The following is a 14,435-nucleotide window of genomic DNA, read 5'->3' on the forward strand; positions in this document are numbered from 1 at the left end:
ACTTTTCCTGGTAAAGTGTCTGCCTACAGTGCGGGAGATCCAGGTTCAGTCCCTGGGTCGGGAACATCTCCTAGAGAAGGAAATGGCAACCTACTCCAGTATTCTTGCCTGGAAAATCCCATGGACAGAGGAACCTGTTAGGCTACAGTCCATGGGGTTGCAAAGAGTCGGACATGACTGAGCGACTTCACTTTCTTTGTATAGAAAGGTTACCTTGTGCTTTTGTGAAATATGTCAACACAGCAAAGTCCAGTCAGTAAGAAAGTCCAGTCCTGTGTTATGCTCAGCTATTGTCAGTGTGTTAATTTTGTGACTACTAGGCACTCCCCTGGGTGAATAGCACCCCTTGGAGTCAGCTGCACAGGGGTGCCCTCTGGGGTTGTGAAGAGTTTGGAGGGGAGAGTGGGATGGAGCTATGGATGATTGGTTAGGATGCCTATGGCAGATCTGTATCTAAGGATCAAGAGAAATGTCCTGGGGCTGACCTTCAGCAGTGTGAATCACAGGGTCATAAAACTCTGGTGCTCTGTCCTGATTTTCCTAGTTTGGTTGAGGAAGAACCTTCGAGCAGGCTCTTTACCAGACCTACTCAGGGACCATGGAATGCAGCGGTAGAGAAAGCTGCCGACTGACCCTAGAGGATGGGGTCCTTGAGCATCCACCACGGCCTTGTTTGTCCCGGTGACCGAGGTGGCCACTTCCTAACCCAGTAGACGGTTCAGTCGGCAGCTGTTGGGTAAAAGGCTAGCAGGAGCCGTAGCAGCGGCCTGTAGAGATTGCTGGCCTGACCTGCCTTAGAGACGGGAGCTGATGGAACACTAGGGTTTCAGAGAATATACTACTAAGTGTCTGTCAGTGGAGACAGAGCGAGGTGGCAGTACTCGGTGTGGTTGGTAACTAATGTTGCTGCTGTGGACATGTGTCTCCATGGGTTCCTGGCCCCATAAAACTATCCTAAGTGATGCTGCCATTAGTGTCTACTAAACAGACAAGGAAATGATAAAATTTTTTATATTTCTTACTTTAATTTGCTTTATTTAACAAAGATTAATTTAAATTGGGCAGGAGCGGGGTTAACATTTCAGTACTAGGTGTGATCTGCTGCCTTCCTCTTATTGAGCACATGCTCTGATGTGAGCTCTATTTGGAGATTTGAATGTGGTATTTCTTCATCCGTGATTCCCTTAAACCTTGTATCATGTGTGTATTTTACATGGTCGCTGATTCTCGTGTTTAAATACACTGATATGTAACATGACCTCTGCAAAGCTGTTGCGACTGGAAGGCTCAGCCGTCTCGGGTAGTTTTGACTTGGCAGTCTCTGCTTCATTTGCAGACTGAAAGCCTGTGACCCGTCCAGTGTTAGAGACGTAGGGGGAGAGAGCAGAGCCAGTCCTTGCTTTTGGTGGCTGTGTTAGCACGCAGCAGGGGCTCACCTCCTTTCAGTAGTAGTGCCTGAGGGTGCAGCCACCCCTTTCTCTGGAGTTGTCGAAGCGGGAGGAAGATTGAGAATAGTGACCACCTGAAATTCTCATGAGGAGGGTAAGGGGCCACGGTGTTCGAGGGGATAAGGTGCATTCTTGAAGGTGTTGGATGAAGAGTTCACCCATTTTTTGTTTTAAAGGCATTTGGGAAGTTCCATATATCATTGATGTTTTGTTATTATAGAATATACGTAGAAAAGCATTGTAAAATCTAGCTAGCTTGTACTAATTTGAATGAAAATCATTATGAAGTAGTGAAAAGTTACTGTTGTATTTTTAAAGGAATTTAACGCCTTTAAAAATTCCTTTTCTGGGCCTTGCCTGGTGGTCCAGTGGTGAAGACTCCATGCTCCTAGGTTCAATTCCTGGTCAGGAAACTAGATCCCTCATGCCATAACTAAGACTCAGCACAGCCAAATAAATAAGAATAAATACTAAAAAATTCCTTCTTTTCCTAAGTCTAATAAAAATAGCTAGAATAATAGAAGCCTTTGGCCCACCTTTTTCAACTAATAGGTAAGAATTACTGTATTTAGCATATTCATGTGAATATGAATCTCTTTAGGACTGCTCTCAAGCCATAGAAACTGATGGAAAGACATTCAGTTTCTTCTTTGTGGGTCGTTCTCTCATCTTTCTGACCTCTGCTTTCCCAGATATTAGAGTACTATAGTGGCTGCCACATAGCTAAATTGTTGTGTAATCATTGGAGGCAGCTCCTCATCCCATGTTCATTCCTTATGTGCTTTTTTTTTTTAATCTCTAAGAAAGGGTATGGACATAAGCTCACTTTTTGCAAATAACCTATAAAATTATGTGTCTGTTGAGTTATATATACAATGAAAATGCAACTGAATAAGTTTAAAAGATGAGTATAAAATAAATGTGATCAATGCAATTATTAAAAAAAAATAGAATAATAGAAGCCTTTGGCCCACCTTTTTCAACTAATAGGTAAGAATTACTGTATTTAGCATATTCATGTGAAATGGTATTTCTGAAATCCATAATAGCTTGAATAAGTTTATTCTCAAGTGTTTAAATGTTTTCACTGAAAATGTAAGCAAACTATAATAGAACTGCTTTCCAAGATGTGAAACTGAATATAATTTTATAGCAAATAATCCTCCCTTCTTCTGACTTGGGTTTTGTTTTTATTATAGGCTTAGATGCCACAGGACCTTTCTTTTCTCGTTATGGGGCTCCTCTTAAGGAGCTTGATTTTAGCATCATGACTTTTCTCTGGAATGAGAAATACGGTCATAAGCTAGGCTCTATAGAAGGAAAGCAACTTGATTATTTCTATGAGCCTACATCACTGAAGGAAGCGCGGTGTTTAATATGGCTGCTAGAAGAACACAGAGACAAGTTCCCAGCACTGCATAATGCCTTGGACGAGTTCTTTGATATAATGGGTATGTGGACAGTTTCGATTTGTGTCTAAGGAAAAAGTCTTCAAAAGATATAGCTTACTTAGATACTTAACAAAGAAAATAATGAAAATCATTATGCTACATCTGGCTTATTTGGGGAAGTTAGTATTAAGAACAGTGATTTTTTTCATATACTAAAGCCCTTTTACTCTATGGATCTCAGTGTTGTCAAGACACTCAGATGGATACGTTACATGGACTGTTCTCATTGTAGGTGTTTTGACAGTTGTCATGACAAAGGTTATATATATATTAAAGGGATGGAGTTTCTTAGGAAATGGTTTGATTTGTAGCATTCAAGGAAACATTGGCCTGCAGAAGGAGGCAGTGTTTGCAGAATCTAGAACAGATAACATATCTGCTGTGGTGGGAAGAGCCTAGAGCTGGGAATCAGAAAAGGAGGCTGTGGCCCAGCTACACCCCTAACTCAGTTCATCAGAAATCTTTTACTGCTGCTTCAACACCTTGTGCTAGGTGTGATAACAGGGAACTCAGAAATGCTTACGCTGGTCCTTGCCCTCAGGACCTTATGTTTAGAAAAAGGAGTAAAATGAATATACAGGTAACTGTAATATGGGAGAAGAGGGGGCCAGGAAAAGTGCTGAGGGGTTCCGCTCCTCGGGAAGAGGAAATTCTTGGTGCAGGGGTAGAGTTCCACGCCCGGCTGTGAACACGGAAGTGGATTTGACAGTTGGCATCCAGAATGAGACACGTTCTTCAATTCGGAATTTAAATTTGTTATCTTTGGTACTACATATATCTCTTAGGATACTGTCTCTCCCTGCCCTCTTCCTTTTCCCTTCTCATCAGACGTCTGCTTTATGTATTGCCAGGAGTTAGACTTTCAAATTTCATGCTGTTTGTTTTAAAGGGTACGTGAAAAGGTTTTGGCCTTGTACTAAAGAGTTACACATTATGAAATTCAGATACAGTATAAGGAACTGAAAGCTTACTTTTGTTGTGGTTCTTAGAGAGCACACTCAGATATAGGTGGCTTTATTTTCCAGGGACACTGCTTCATGACTGGGGGTAACATGCTTCTTGATATCCTGGATTGATTGCACTCAGCCTGCTCCTGCTGGGAATAAAATGCTTTTCTGGGACTGAGCTTACAAAACTTGATGCATGTTTGGATCGCACAGGACAATTCTAAAGGACACAATTCCCTTACATTGTGCATTTTCTCTGGTTCTTGTGTTCTGTGCCTGAAATACCCAATCCATCCAGCTGTGACAGTTTCTCTGCTCTCAGTCATAGGGTTGCAAGCCACCAACCAAATGACCAGCCAGCAGATTTTCAAGTTCACTACCTCTGCCTCTCATCCTTACCCCAACATTTTCAATTTTATCTCCTTTCATTTAAAGGAACAATTACATTGGTTAAAAACTTTTCAAAATCCACTGATCTTATAAATTAACAGTGCTCAATAACATCACCAGAGCTGTGATAATTGGGAGACCCAAACTCTCTCTTGGATCCCGTGTGCAAATTCTCTCTTGGAATGGTTTAAGCCGCATGAGATTTATCCCAGATAATAATGCTTTATGTATTGTTTTCAAGCAGGAAATGCTGAAATTGGTCTCGACCCTTCCTCTTGCCTTTTACCCCTTTTATCTAGTTTGTTGTCAAGTCAAGTAAGCTGTATTCTTGATCTGCCCTTCCCTGTCCATCTCCATTTCCCTAGGCCAGGATCTTAATAACCTTTCTATGATCTCAGTAGTCTCTAACAGGTCTCCATGCCTCTGACCCTCCCACTCCAAACCTTTCTCTCACACTGCTTCTGCTGACTCTTCTAGAACATCTGTCTGATCCTCTTTAAGTATTCTGTTGGGGAAACACTTCTTTTGCCTGCAGGTTGAAGTCAGTGTCTGTCTGGGCTCAGTAGTGTGCTCCCTTCTCCCCGCAGAATGTACACCTCACTTCCTGATGTGCCCAAACCTGCCTTGTGCTGTCCCTGCTCACATCCCAGCCTCTTGCTTGCTCATCCGAAGTCCTCTGTTCCCAACAGCCCTCCCTGACCCTTCCTTGGGCTGTTCCCCTTGAAGACTTCATTCTTCTGTCAGCTTTGTTTCACTGCATTTACTGTGGCCTTTAGCACACTGCGCTGTGGTGTTTGCCTCTCTTGTGTAGTTTGCAGAACATGAGCTTATTGATGGCAGGGACTTCTCTATACATTTCTGTATTCCGAGCACCTAGCATGCATAGAGTTTGGTATCTAGAAAAAACTCAAGTTGTACTGAGTTAGATTGAAATTTTGTGATTCTTAGTAGTTGGTTTTCCACTGAGTCAGCCATTTTGCTCTTGGTTTCTAAACTGAACTGCGTCAAAGCCACATAAGGAGTAGGATGTAGTGGATGTTAGTAGTATCTGGGGTGGTTTTCTTTAAGGACTTCGTGTATCGTACTGCAGTGTAAACCTTTCGTTTCCTTACAAAACCATCTGTATCTTCTAACAGACAGCCGCTGCACTGTATTAAGGAAACAGGACAGTGGTGACGTGCCAGTAAGTTATCCCGTCATTTTCAATGTCATATTCTAATTTGTGTCAGCCAGAGGAGGAGAGGAGGACCCAATGTTTTTTTGTATCCCAGGAGGCACTCCAGAACCACATCTGGAGGACTTCGGGGGAACATGGCAATTTTCTTAGAAAGGGTAATCCCAGTCTTCCTCTTGGAACAACAGTCAGCACACTGCAGCTTAAGTTAGACAGTGTCCATAAATTTTCACAACTAATGAATGTTAATCATAGACATAGGAAGGGAGTTTTTGAGTCATCTGATGGCATAAAAATGAAATGTTACCTTGTAATGATTAAAATTGTGTTTTGTTCTGTAAGGAAAACAAATGGACTTTGAGTGGCTTATAATTGAGCTTAAAAAGTTAAAATAATTCCAGAGCTGTCTTCCTTAAGTAGTTTGTGGCAGTTTTTGAACAGAGACATACTTGTTTAATGATTTTTTTAGGATCAAGTTATCTATACTTAAAATTTTGTCTTCGTTCAGTCAGATCCTATCTGGCTGACTGTGGAAGCACAGATGACATGACCCCATGGGAAGTTAGATGCTGCTTCTAATTTCACTGTTGGTCCCCTGGTGTCTGGCCAAGTGCAAAATGTCTAGTTTGGTTAGTAAAGGAAAATCATTAAAATATGATAAGCACATAGCTGGAATTACTTTATGAATCTCATCAATTACATGAAATGGCATAAACCTTGTTGAAAATGAGTACCAGTATATTAAGTTGGAACGATTAATTTTAGTTATATAGCATTAGGTGTCATTTAGCATTTTTCTTATTTTCTATTATAAATCAAAACAGTGGGGCTTAACACACTAAAGTGTTAATTTTTGGTAAACATTTTATGTACTTCAACTTAGGACCAGTCTATGAAAATCAAAATGGTATCTTTATGATATATGGTAGCTTCATAATATTATTATTTGAGTGTTCAGTAATTTTTTTTTTTTTACTTTTTAGTTTAATTCTACCAAGATAAAAAACAAAGGCAAGAAAAAGAAGCCAAAAGATTCAAAGGTATGGAGTATTTTCTCTGTTGATTCTTAATTGAGTTTATAAATTCGAGAATTAACTAGTTATTGGGATATTTTGAAGAACTTGGTAGAGAAAGACTTTCTAGGCTTTAAAGATGTTTTGCTAGTTTTCTACATTTTGAGGAAGTTTAAGTTTCATGTTGTATGTAATTCTTAATAGAGACTATTACCCTTTTCATTTTCTAGGTTTTTCCTAGTGAAATCATTGTCGTAATGTAGCACTTTTTATGGCTGTTCCTCAGTGTGAGCAGGGCTGCTTTGAGATCAGGCAGACCTGGGTTCTTAACCTTGGTTCTACTAATTACTGTTTTTATTATCTCTGTGACCTTGGGCAAATTGACTTCCCTGTACCCTCATGTCATATCTGTATAACAAGACATGATGCATATTATTATTAATTAATGGAATTATTACCTAAATATTCAAAGTAAAAATGCTGAGACTTCCCTGGTGGTCCAGTGGTTAAGCCTTCACTTTCCATTGCCCGGAGAGAGGATTCAGTCCCTGGTTGGGCAGCTAAGATCCCACATGCCTTGTGGCCAAAAAACACCAGAACATGAACAACAGGAGCCAGTATTATAACAAATTCAATAAAAACTTAAAAAAAAAAAAAGCTAAATACTAACCATCATGACAGAGTCTCAGAATGGATAGACTCCTTCCTTCCACTCACCTAAAGCTCTGCTTCAAGCCTGTGAGATGACTGGGGCATTACTTTTAAGTCTTATGGTGAGTTCTTAATGGCTATCACACATTTGCAGGATTAAATGGGAGGCAGGGGTTGAAAATTAGGGGCAGCATATGAGTAGCTTATGGCAGAAAGTGAAGAGGAACTAAAAAGCCTCTCGATGAAAGTGAAAGAGGAGAGTGAAAAAGTTGGCTTAAAGCTCAACATTCAGAAAACGAAGATCATGGCATCCGGTCCCATCACTTCATGGGAAATAGATGGGGAAACAGTGGAAACAGTGTCAGACTTGATTTTCTGGGGCTCCAAAATCACTGCAGATGGTGACTACAGCCATGAAATTAAAAGATGCTTACTGCTTGGAAGGAAAGTTATGACCAACCTAGATAGCATATTCAAAAGCAGAGACATTACTTTGCCAACAAAGGTCCATCTAGTCAAGGCTATGGTCTTTCCAGTGGTCATGCATGGATGGATGTGAGAGTTGGACTGTGAAGAAAGCTGAGTGCCGAAGAACTGATGCTTCTGAACTGTGGTGTTGGAGAAGACTCCTGAGAGTCCCTTGGACTGCCAGGAGATCCAACCAGTCCATTCTAAAGGAGATCAGCCCTGGGATTTCTTTGGAAGGAATGATGCTAAAGCTGAAACTCCAGTACTTTGGCCACCTCATGCGAAGAGTTGACTCATTGGAAAAGACTCTGATGCTGGGAGGGATTGGGGGCAGGAGGAAAAGGGGACGACAGAGGATGAGATGGCTGGATGGCATCATCAACTCGATGGACGTGAGTCTGAGTGAACTCCGGGAGTTGGTGATGGACAGGGAGGCCTGGCGTGCTGCAATTCATGGGGTCGCAAAGAGTCAGACACGACTGAGTGACTGAACTGAACTGAAGAGTAGCTTAAAAGTTCCAGTACAACTTTTGTTTTTATCTTTGACTATATGTCTGTAGTTTATCTAAAATGAGAGTTTCCACAGTGATAGTGTAAAATTTTTTGGAGTTTTAGAAACTATCTAAATGTTAGCTTGTGCCTATTTTTGGCTGTTGAAAATTTAATTACTGTATGTCCCTGTTCACAAGAAAATTTAGATAAGTCATATATATTGGCAATTTTTGTGCATATTTATATGAGCATTCATCAGTTTTAGTGGTAAAGGTGGAAAATCATTGTCATTTTTGTTTTTTAAACCAGCCTATGTTAGTTGGATCTGGAACACCTTCAGTCACACCAAACAATGAGACTGTCACTTCAGGTGAAGACCATATGTAAGCACAGTCTGAAAATTTTTGCTTTTGTTTTAACTTAAAAGGTATATTAATCTGTGTCCTTTAAACTTGTCTTTTTTTTTATTTCCCTGACTTCTCTGCCTGAAGACATGCATCTGTTATAAACCTGATATGACCCATTGTGGTTGATTTATATAATGTGGGCTGTCAGTGTTAAGAATTGATATAAACTGTATTAAAATCAGAGGGTTGATAACATTCATTTGATAAGGTTGAGAACTTACTGTGTGCAGGATACTGTTGGAAAATCCTAGAAAATACTCTCTAAAATGATTAGTGAAGAGAATGTCCTGTTGATAATTACTAGGAAGATATTTTGGAGGCTGTATGTGATATTATGGTTCAGCCTTAGGTATTAGCAATTTCCAGTGGATCTGGTTGTTGAAACTGAGTTTTTAAGAGACAGGTAGATACAAGAAATAAAACTAGTAAGTAGCAGTAAGTTTTTTATATCATATTCCTTTATGGACCAAAGACCCACAAATTTTTCCTGCCGCATTTCTTAAATGAGTTGTAGTAACAGTTGTTTTGCATATTTTTGTGGACTCTTTCAGACTCTTTGATTGGGGGAATTGTTTTAAGTTTAAATAATAGCAGCCTATATTTTGATAGCACTTATGTGGCAGGCACTGTTTTAAGAGCTTTTTATGTATATATAAACTCATCTAATCCATTCTTCTTTCTTGGAGATAAATACTATTATATGCATTTTACACGTAAGGAAGCTCAGATACAGTGCAGTTGACTGTGCCCAAGGACACAAAGCTCCTACCCAGCAGAGCCAGAGTTTAAACCAGCAGTCCAGTTTAGAGCCCACACTCAACGGTACTCCAGCTTTGCAGAGTGCTAGACTCTTACACTCTTTAAAAAAAATTTTTTTTAAGTACCTTTTACCAGTCTCAATCTCACTTGAACTTAAATTGATCACCATTGTAATAAAACCTTTCATTTTGCTTTTTAACATGTTACAATTAATGCAACATTGATTTTTTTTTCTAAACCAGAAGTTTTTAAAAAAATTACTCTTGATAGCATGAGTAAGTAATTATTAATAAAAGAATTTACTCAGCACTCAGGTATCTCTTGACTAAAGTCGTGGAAAGTTAACTTTTCTGCATTAAATTCTCTGCTAGTGTGTGTTTGCATCCAAAAGTTGAATAATATGCTATCTTTATTCCAATTTAAATGTTATTCTGGGTCACCTAGAAGTTTATTATTCACGAGAAAATCATTTGTTTGTTTGTTTTATCAGCAAACGCAGTTTAAATTCTGCGGGCCCCTTTGTAGTGCCTGATCACCTTCGGCAGGATATAGAAGAATTTGAAGCTCTGTATGAACAGCATAGTAATGAGTATGTTGTCCGTAATAAGAAGCTGTGGGACATAAACCCAAAACAGAAATGTTCAACTCTATACGAGTAAGTGTCTTAACATTCCAACTGTTACATTGAGGCTGTCAGTAAAAGATCTTAAGTTGTTTTAAATTTGTGTCCCTTTCTATTAAAAGAATCTGTGTTTGGCTTACAAACTCTGGGGAAGAAAAGTATTTCTATGGCTTTTGGTCATGTATTACACAAAGTTAATTGGAGATTTTTAACTATTAAAGATTTTTTTTAGAACCCTAATGTTTATTAGTTGCGTCAGTTTGTGCTGCTAATGTAGATTCTTTGTATTTCCAAAACTGTCCTAGTGTGTCCTGATAGGAATGATAAATGAAGCTTCCAGCCATAATCTTTTATCATGAATTCCACAGTATATATTGGACAAGGAATAGTATGATTATTTGCTCTCATTGTCTTTATGTTGATATGATATGTTCATATGTTGTTTGGTGTCTCCTAAGCCCGGTGACACTTCATGTGGCTTGGTGAAGTGTTACCCTTCACTGGGAAGGGATACCAGAATCTGGTGACTACTGCTGAGAGAGCTGTCCAGCTGGGATGTAGTACAGATACAGAGCCCTGTATTGTATTGTATTGTACTGAAAACTTGGCCTCCTGACATTCATCTAGGAAAAGATTTCCTTTTAAGAAACTGTGGGCTGAATTACATTTGGTTTGAAAATGTGAATGTGAAACTAACACTAGGGGACTTCCCTTGTGGTCCAGTAAGGTTAGGACTCTGCAGGGGGCACAGGTGTGATCCTTGGTCAGGGAACCAAGATCCCACATGCTGTGTGGCCAAAGGAAAAAAAAAGAAAGAAATTAACACTAAAGTCAAGTCTGAGTGGGGTGGATAGAGTAATAGAGTTCAGGAAAATCTAAAAAGCATTTGCTTTTCTTTTTTTTTTTTAAGCTTGGGATTAATAAGTAGTACATGAAGCTTTCTTTAGGGAAAAAAAGTGAGGGGCTGAGATCTGCAATAGAAAATTAATTTGTAAGCGAACTCCTGGAAAACCCATCACTCATCTGTAATTTGGTTATTTTTTCTATTTTTCTCAGTTGCATTATTCCTCTTCAGTTTAGTTACATGCCCTTGGATCCCTCTTCATAGTTTTTCTTCAGAGTTGAAGTGCTGAACAAATCATACTCCCAGAGAACTGGATGACAACCTGGAATCAGCTGTAAAACTATACTGTTACTGTTGTTCAGTCACTCAGTTGTGTCCGACCCTTTACGATCCCATGGACTATAGTCGTCAGGCTCCTCTGTCCCCGGGGTTCTCTAGGCAAGAGTACTGGAGTGGGTACCCATTTCCTTCTCCAGGGGCCTATACTAGTATTTCTTAAAACATGCTAGACTTTGCTTCAAGCATCTGAACTGAAGCTAAACTGTAGTTTTCAGGAGTTTGCATCTTAAAGACTACATTACCTTTATAAGTGGGAAGAAATTAAGTAACTTTATGAGAAGAAAATAGGTTGATTTGTGTATTTTGAAATGGAGTTTATATCTTATAATAGGAGAAAGTCAAGAAGTTACAGGAAGTCACACCTCAGAACTTAATTCTTTCTTTGAATTTTCAAAAATAAACACGTAATGATCATTAGTTTGAAGATTATTTTTTAATTGGCCAATGGATAAAAGAAAAATGAAACTAAACTTTTGTATCTGAAAAGAATATTGAGTAGAAAGCATAACAGACATGGAGTTAAGAATATTGGGATAACTGCTTTTTTAATTGACTTAAATATTTTACTTTAAAGTAGGGGATTGGACTGATTTGTTTTCAGTGACCTCCTTCGTTCTAATATTTTATGATACAGATAGTTGAAGTATATGGTATTCTGCATTCAGATAGTATATGGTATTATACTATACTATTATAGTATATGGTATTATACTATACATTGCAGATAGTATATCTGTTATGCAAGTAGTATATGGTCTTCTGCATTCAGTTTTTCCTAAAACAATTCTTTAATGGTGTTAATTAGTCAAGATTTATTAACTAGTTAAAGTGGAAGGTTTCAAAAAGAAAGTAGAAAATGTGATCCTAGCATGCAGCTTACAGATAGCAGGAGAGTGAAATTGATCGTAGGTTGAATCACAGTGTGTTGCAAATAAAAATAACTTTGTGAAATAAGATTCATGTTTTTTCTCCATGTCAGTTTTTGCCTACCAAAAAGAACATGGTGGTTCTTACTTGCTTGTCATGCTTTCTTCCAAGAAAGAGGCAGTTGGGTCCTGATCTTTAATCTGCTTCTTGAAAAAAAGCGAAAGGAATCATGAGCATGGAGAAAACAGTGGTTTTTCAAAGGGACACACCTGGAGCACTAGGACGGGAATGCCTTCTGAAATATTTTCCCCATTTCTACCGCTTGGCCCCGTGCCGACAGTGACGTACACGGGTACTGTGGCAGTCCATCAAGGGCCGTTGAAGACACTTATAATGGTCATCGTTCAATTATGAAAATCATATATCTGATAAGGGGCTAATACCCAAAATGTATGAAGAACTGAGGCAACTCAGTAGCAAAAAAAAAAAAAAAATTCAGCGTAGAAATGGGCAGAAGATTTGAATAAACGTTTTCCCAAAGACATACAGATGGCCAGCAGGTACATGAAAAGATATTCCAAAGACTTCCTTGGCAGTCCAGTGATTCTCCGCACTTCTAATGCAGGAGGCATGGGTTTGATCCGTGGTCAGGAAGCTAGATCCACATGCTGCAAATAAAGATCTCACATGCCACAACTAAGACTGCTGCTGCTAAGTCGCTTCAGTCGTGTCCGACTCTGCGACCCCATAGACGGCAGTCCTAGCCAAATAAATAATTTTTTTAATCCAAAAGCAAGTATTAAAATATATATACATATTTTGAATAATTAATCACAGCTTATAAAAAATAACTTTTTAGTCTTTTTTTCCAATTTAAAAGGATTATTTTCTGGGGAGTAAACTTAATTTTATTTATAGTATAATTGATTACAGTTAGCCTTTCTCAGATTTAATATGAGTATAATATTTTTGTTGAGAAGATGTTCAGGTCAGTTAGAAATGAAGTAATATTTTGCTTTGGGGGAAATTTTGAGAAATATTTTCTTCAGAAAAGCATGTGTAAGTACTTCCTTAAAATAACATAAGTATTTTCTTGCCTAGTTATTTCTCTCAGTTGTTGGAGGAACATGGTCCCTTGGACATGAGTAACAAAATGTTTTCTGAAGAATATGAGTTCTTCCCAGAAGAAACTCAACAGATACTAGAAAAAGCAGGAGGCTTGAAAGCGTTTCTCCTGGGATGTCCTCGTTTTGTTGTGATTGATAACTGTATCGCATTGAAGAAAGTTGCATTACGGCTCAAGAAAAAGAGAAAGAAGAAAAACATTAAAACAAAAGTAGAAGAAATTTCAAAAACAGGAGAGTATTTACGAGTTAAACTACCACTGAATCCAACTGCTAGGGAATTTAAACCAGATGTAAAGTCCAAACCAGTGTCTGACTTACCTTCAGCACCAGCTTCTGAGGACATGAAGCCTCAGCCTGCACCTGCTAATTCTCCCCAATCAGCTCGTGACACTGGGAAGCCAAAACCAGTTTTCGATAATTCTTCCAGATCAGTTTCTGAGGATGAGAAGCCCAAAGGGATGTCTTCTGATTCTCCCAGGCCAGTCTTTGAGGATACCGGTCACAAGCCGGTCTCCTCTAATTCTCCCAAACCAGTTCCTGAGGAAGTGAAAGCGACCTATTGGCCTCGACCCCAGTTGGTCACAGGATACTGTACATATCTTCCCTTTCGGGGATTTGACATTACCCAGACTCCACCAGCCTTCATCAGTGTGTTACCGACTTTGCCCCAGTATAGCATTTACACCCCTCTGGCCAGTGTTCCTACTGAGTATCACCTGCAAAGACCAATACCAGTGGTGCCGTCTTTTGTAGCCAGTGACATAACGGAAGTGCATTTTGAGGCTCATCATTTCAGTGCTGAGAATGCCCCTGGTACCCAGATTGCCTCCGAAACACAGATCCTTCAGGAATCTTTGGAAACACCAGTGAAGTCAGAGTGCAGCTATGATGGTGCTGATATAGTCCAGAGTGAGGCTAGCAGAAACGATGACTACTGTGGCGATTCTGCCAAATGGGAAGTAAATCCAGAAAGCACCAATGAAGTAACAAATATTCCATGTACACAAGTGGTTGCTGTACAGGTAAGACTAAAGTGAGAAAGTCTTCTTGATATCAAAGTTAAATTTCCCTCTTAATTTTTCATTGTCATTGTATTTACTAAAATCCTTTAAAATAATGGACTTTATGAACCCTTTTGTAGGGCATGACTGGTAATGCCAGAAGGAATTTTGAAGTGTAGTAAGCAATACCCTTCATCCTATCCAAGTTTTGCACCAGTTGAGACATAAAGCAGTAGAATCAGCAGATGGAGCCAAAGCACCGCCTTGATAATTAATAAAAGTGCAGTAGGATGATGTGGCTCTTTTCTCTAGAGAGTGTGTGTCCCAAGACTGAAACCCACGACTTAGCAGCTTCCCTGCCTCGTTCACAGCAGTGCTGGACTAGAAGGCCTTCCAGCTTGGGTGCTTGCCCCCAAGACAGTGCAAGGAGGAGGA

At 39.3% G+C, this 14,435-nt stretch overlaps 1 protein-coding gene across 13 annotated transcripts in view; it reads left to right on the plus strand.

Annotated features, from left to right (window-relative positions):
- Positions 1 to 14,435, plus strand: part of TTC3 (tetratricopeptide repeat domain 3) — a 119,764-nt gene that overhangs the window by 71,314 nt on the left and 34,015 nt on the right. For all 13 annotated transcript variants that reach the window (XM_027548883.1, XM_027548866.1, XM_027548831.1 and 10 more), the window contains 6 exons: positions 2,648 to 2,899; positions 5,373 to 5,419; positions 6,394 to 6,450; positions 8,344 to 8,417; positions 9,691 to 9,855; positions 12,974 to 14,021. In XM_027548883.1, the coding sequence (XP_027404684.1) occupies positions 2,648 to 2,899; positions 5,373 to 5,419; positions 6,394 to 6,450; positions 8,344 to 8,417; positions 9,691 to 9,855; positions 12,974 to 14,021 (1,643 nt within the window). The remainder of the gene's footprint in view (positions 1 to 2,647; positions 2,900 to 5,372; positions 5,420 to 6,393; positions 6,451 to 8,343; positions 8,418 to 9,690; positions 9,856 to 12,973; positions 14,022 to 14,435) is intronic.

Source organism: Bos indicus x Bos taurus, chromosome 1 (genome assembly GCF_003369695.1).
Source record: "Bos indicus x Bos taurus breed Angus x Brahman F1 hybrid chromosome 1, Bos_hybrid_MaternalHap_v2.0, whole genome shotgun sequence".
Classification (NCBI taxonomy): domain Eukaryota; kingdom Metazoa; phylum Chordata; class Mammalia; order Artiodactyla; family Bovidae; genus Bos; species Bos indicus x Bos taurus.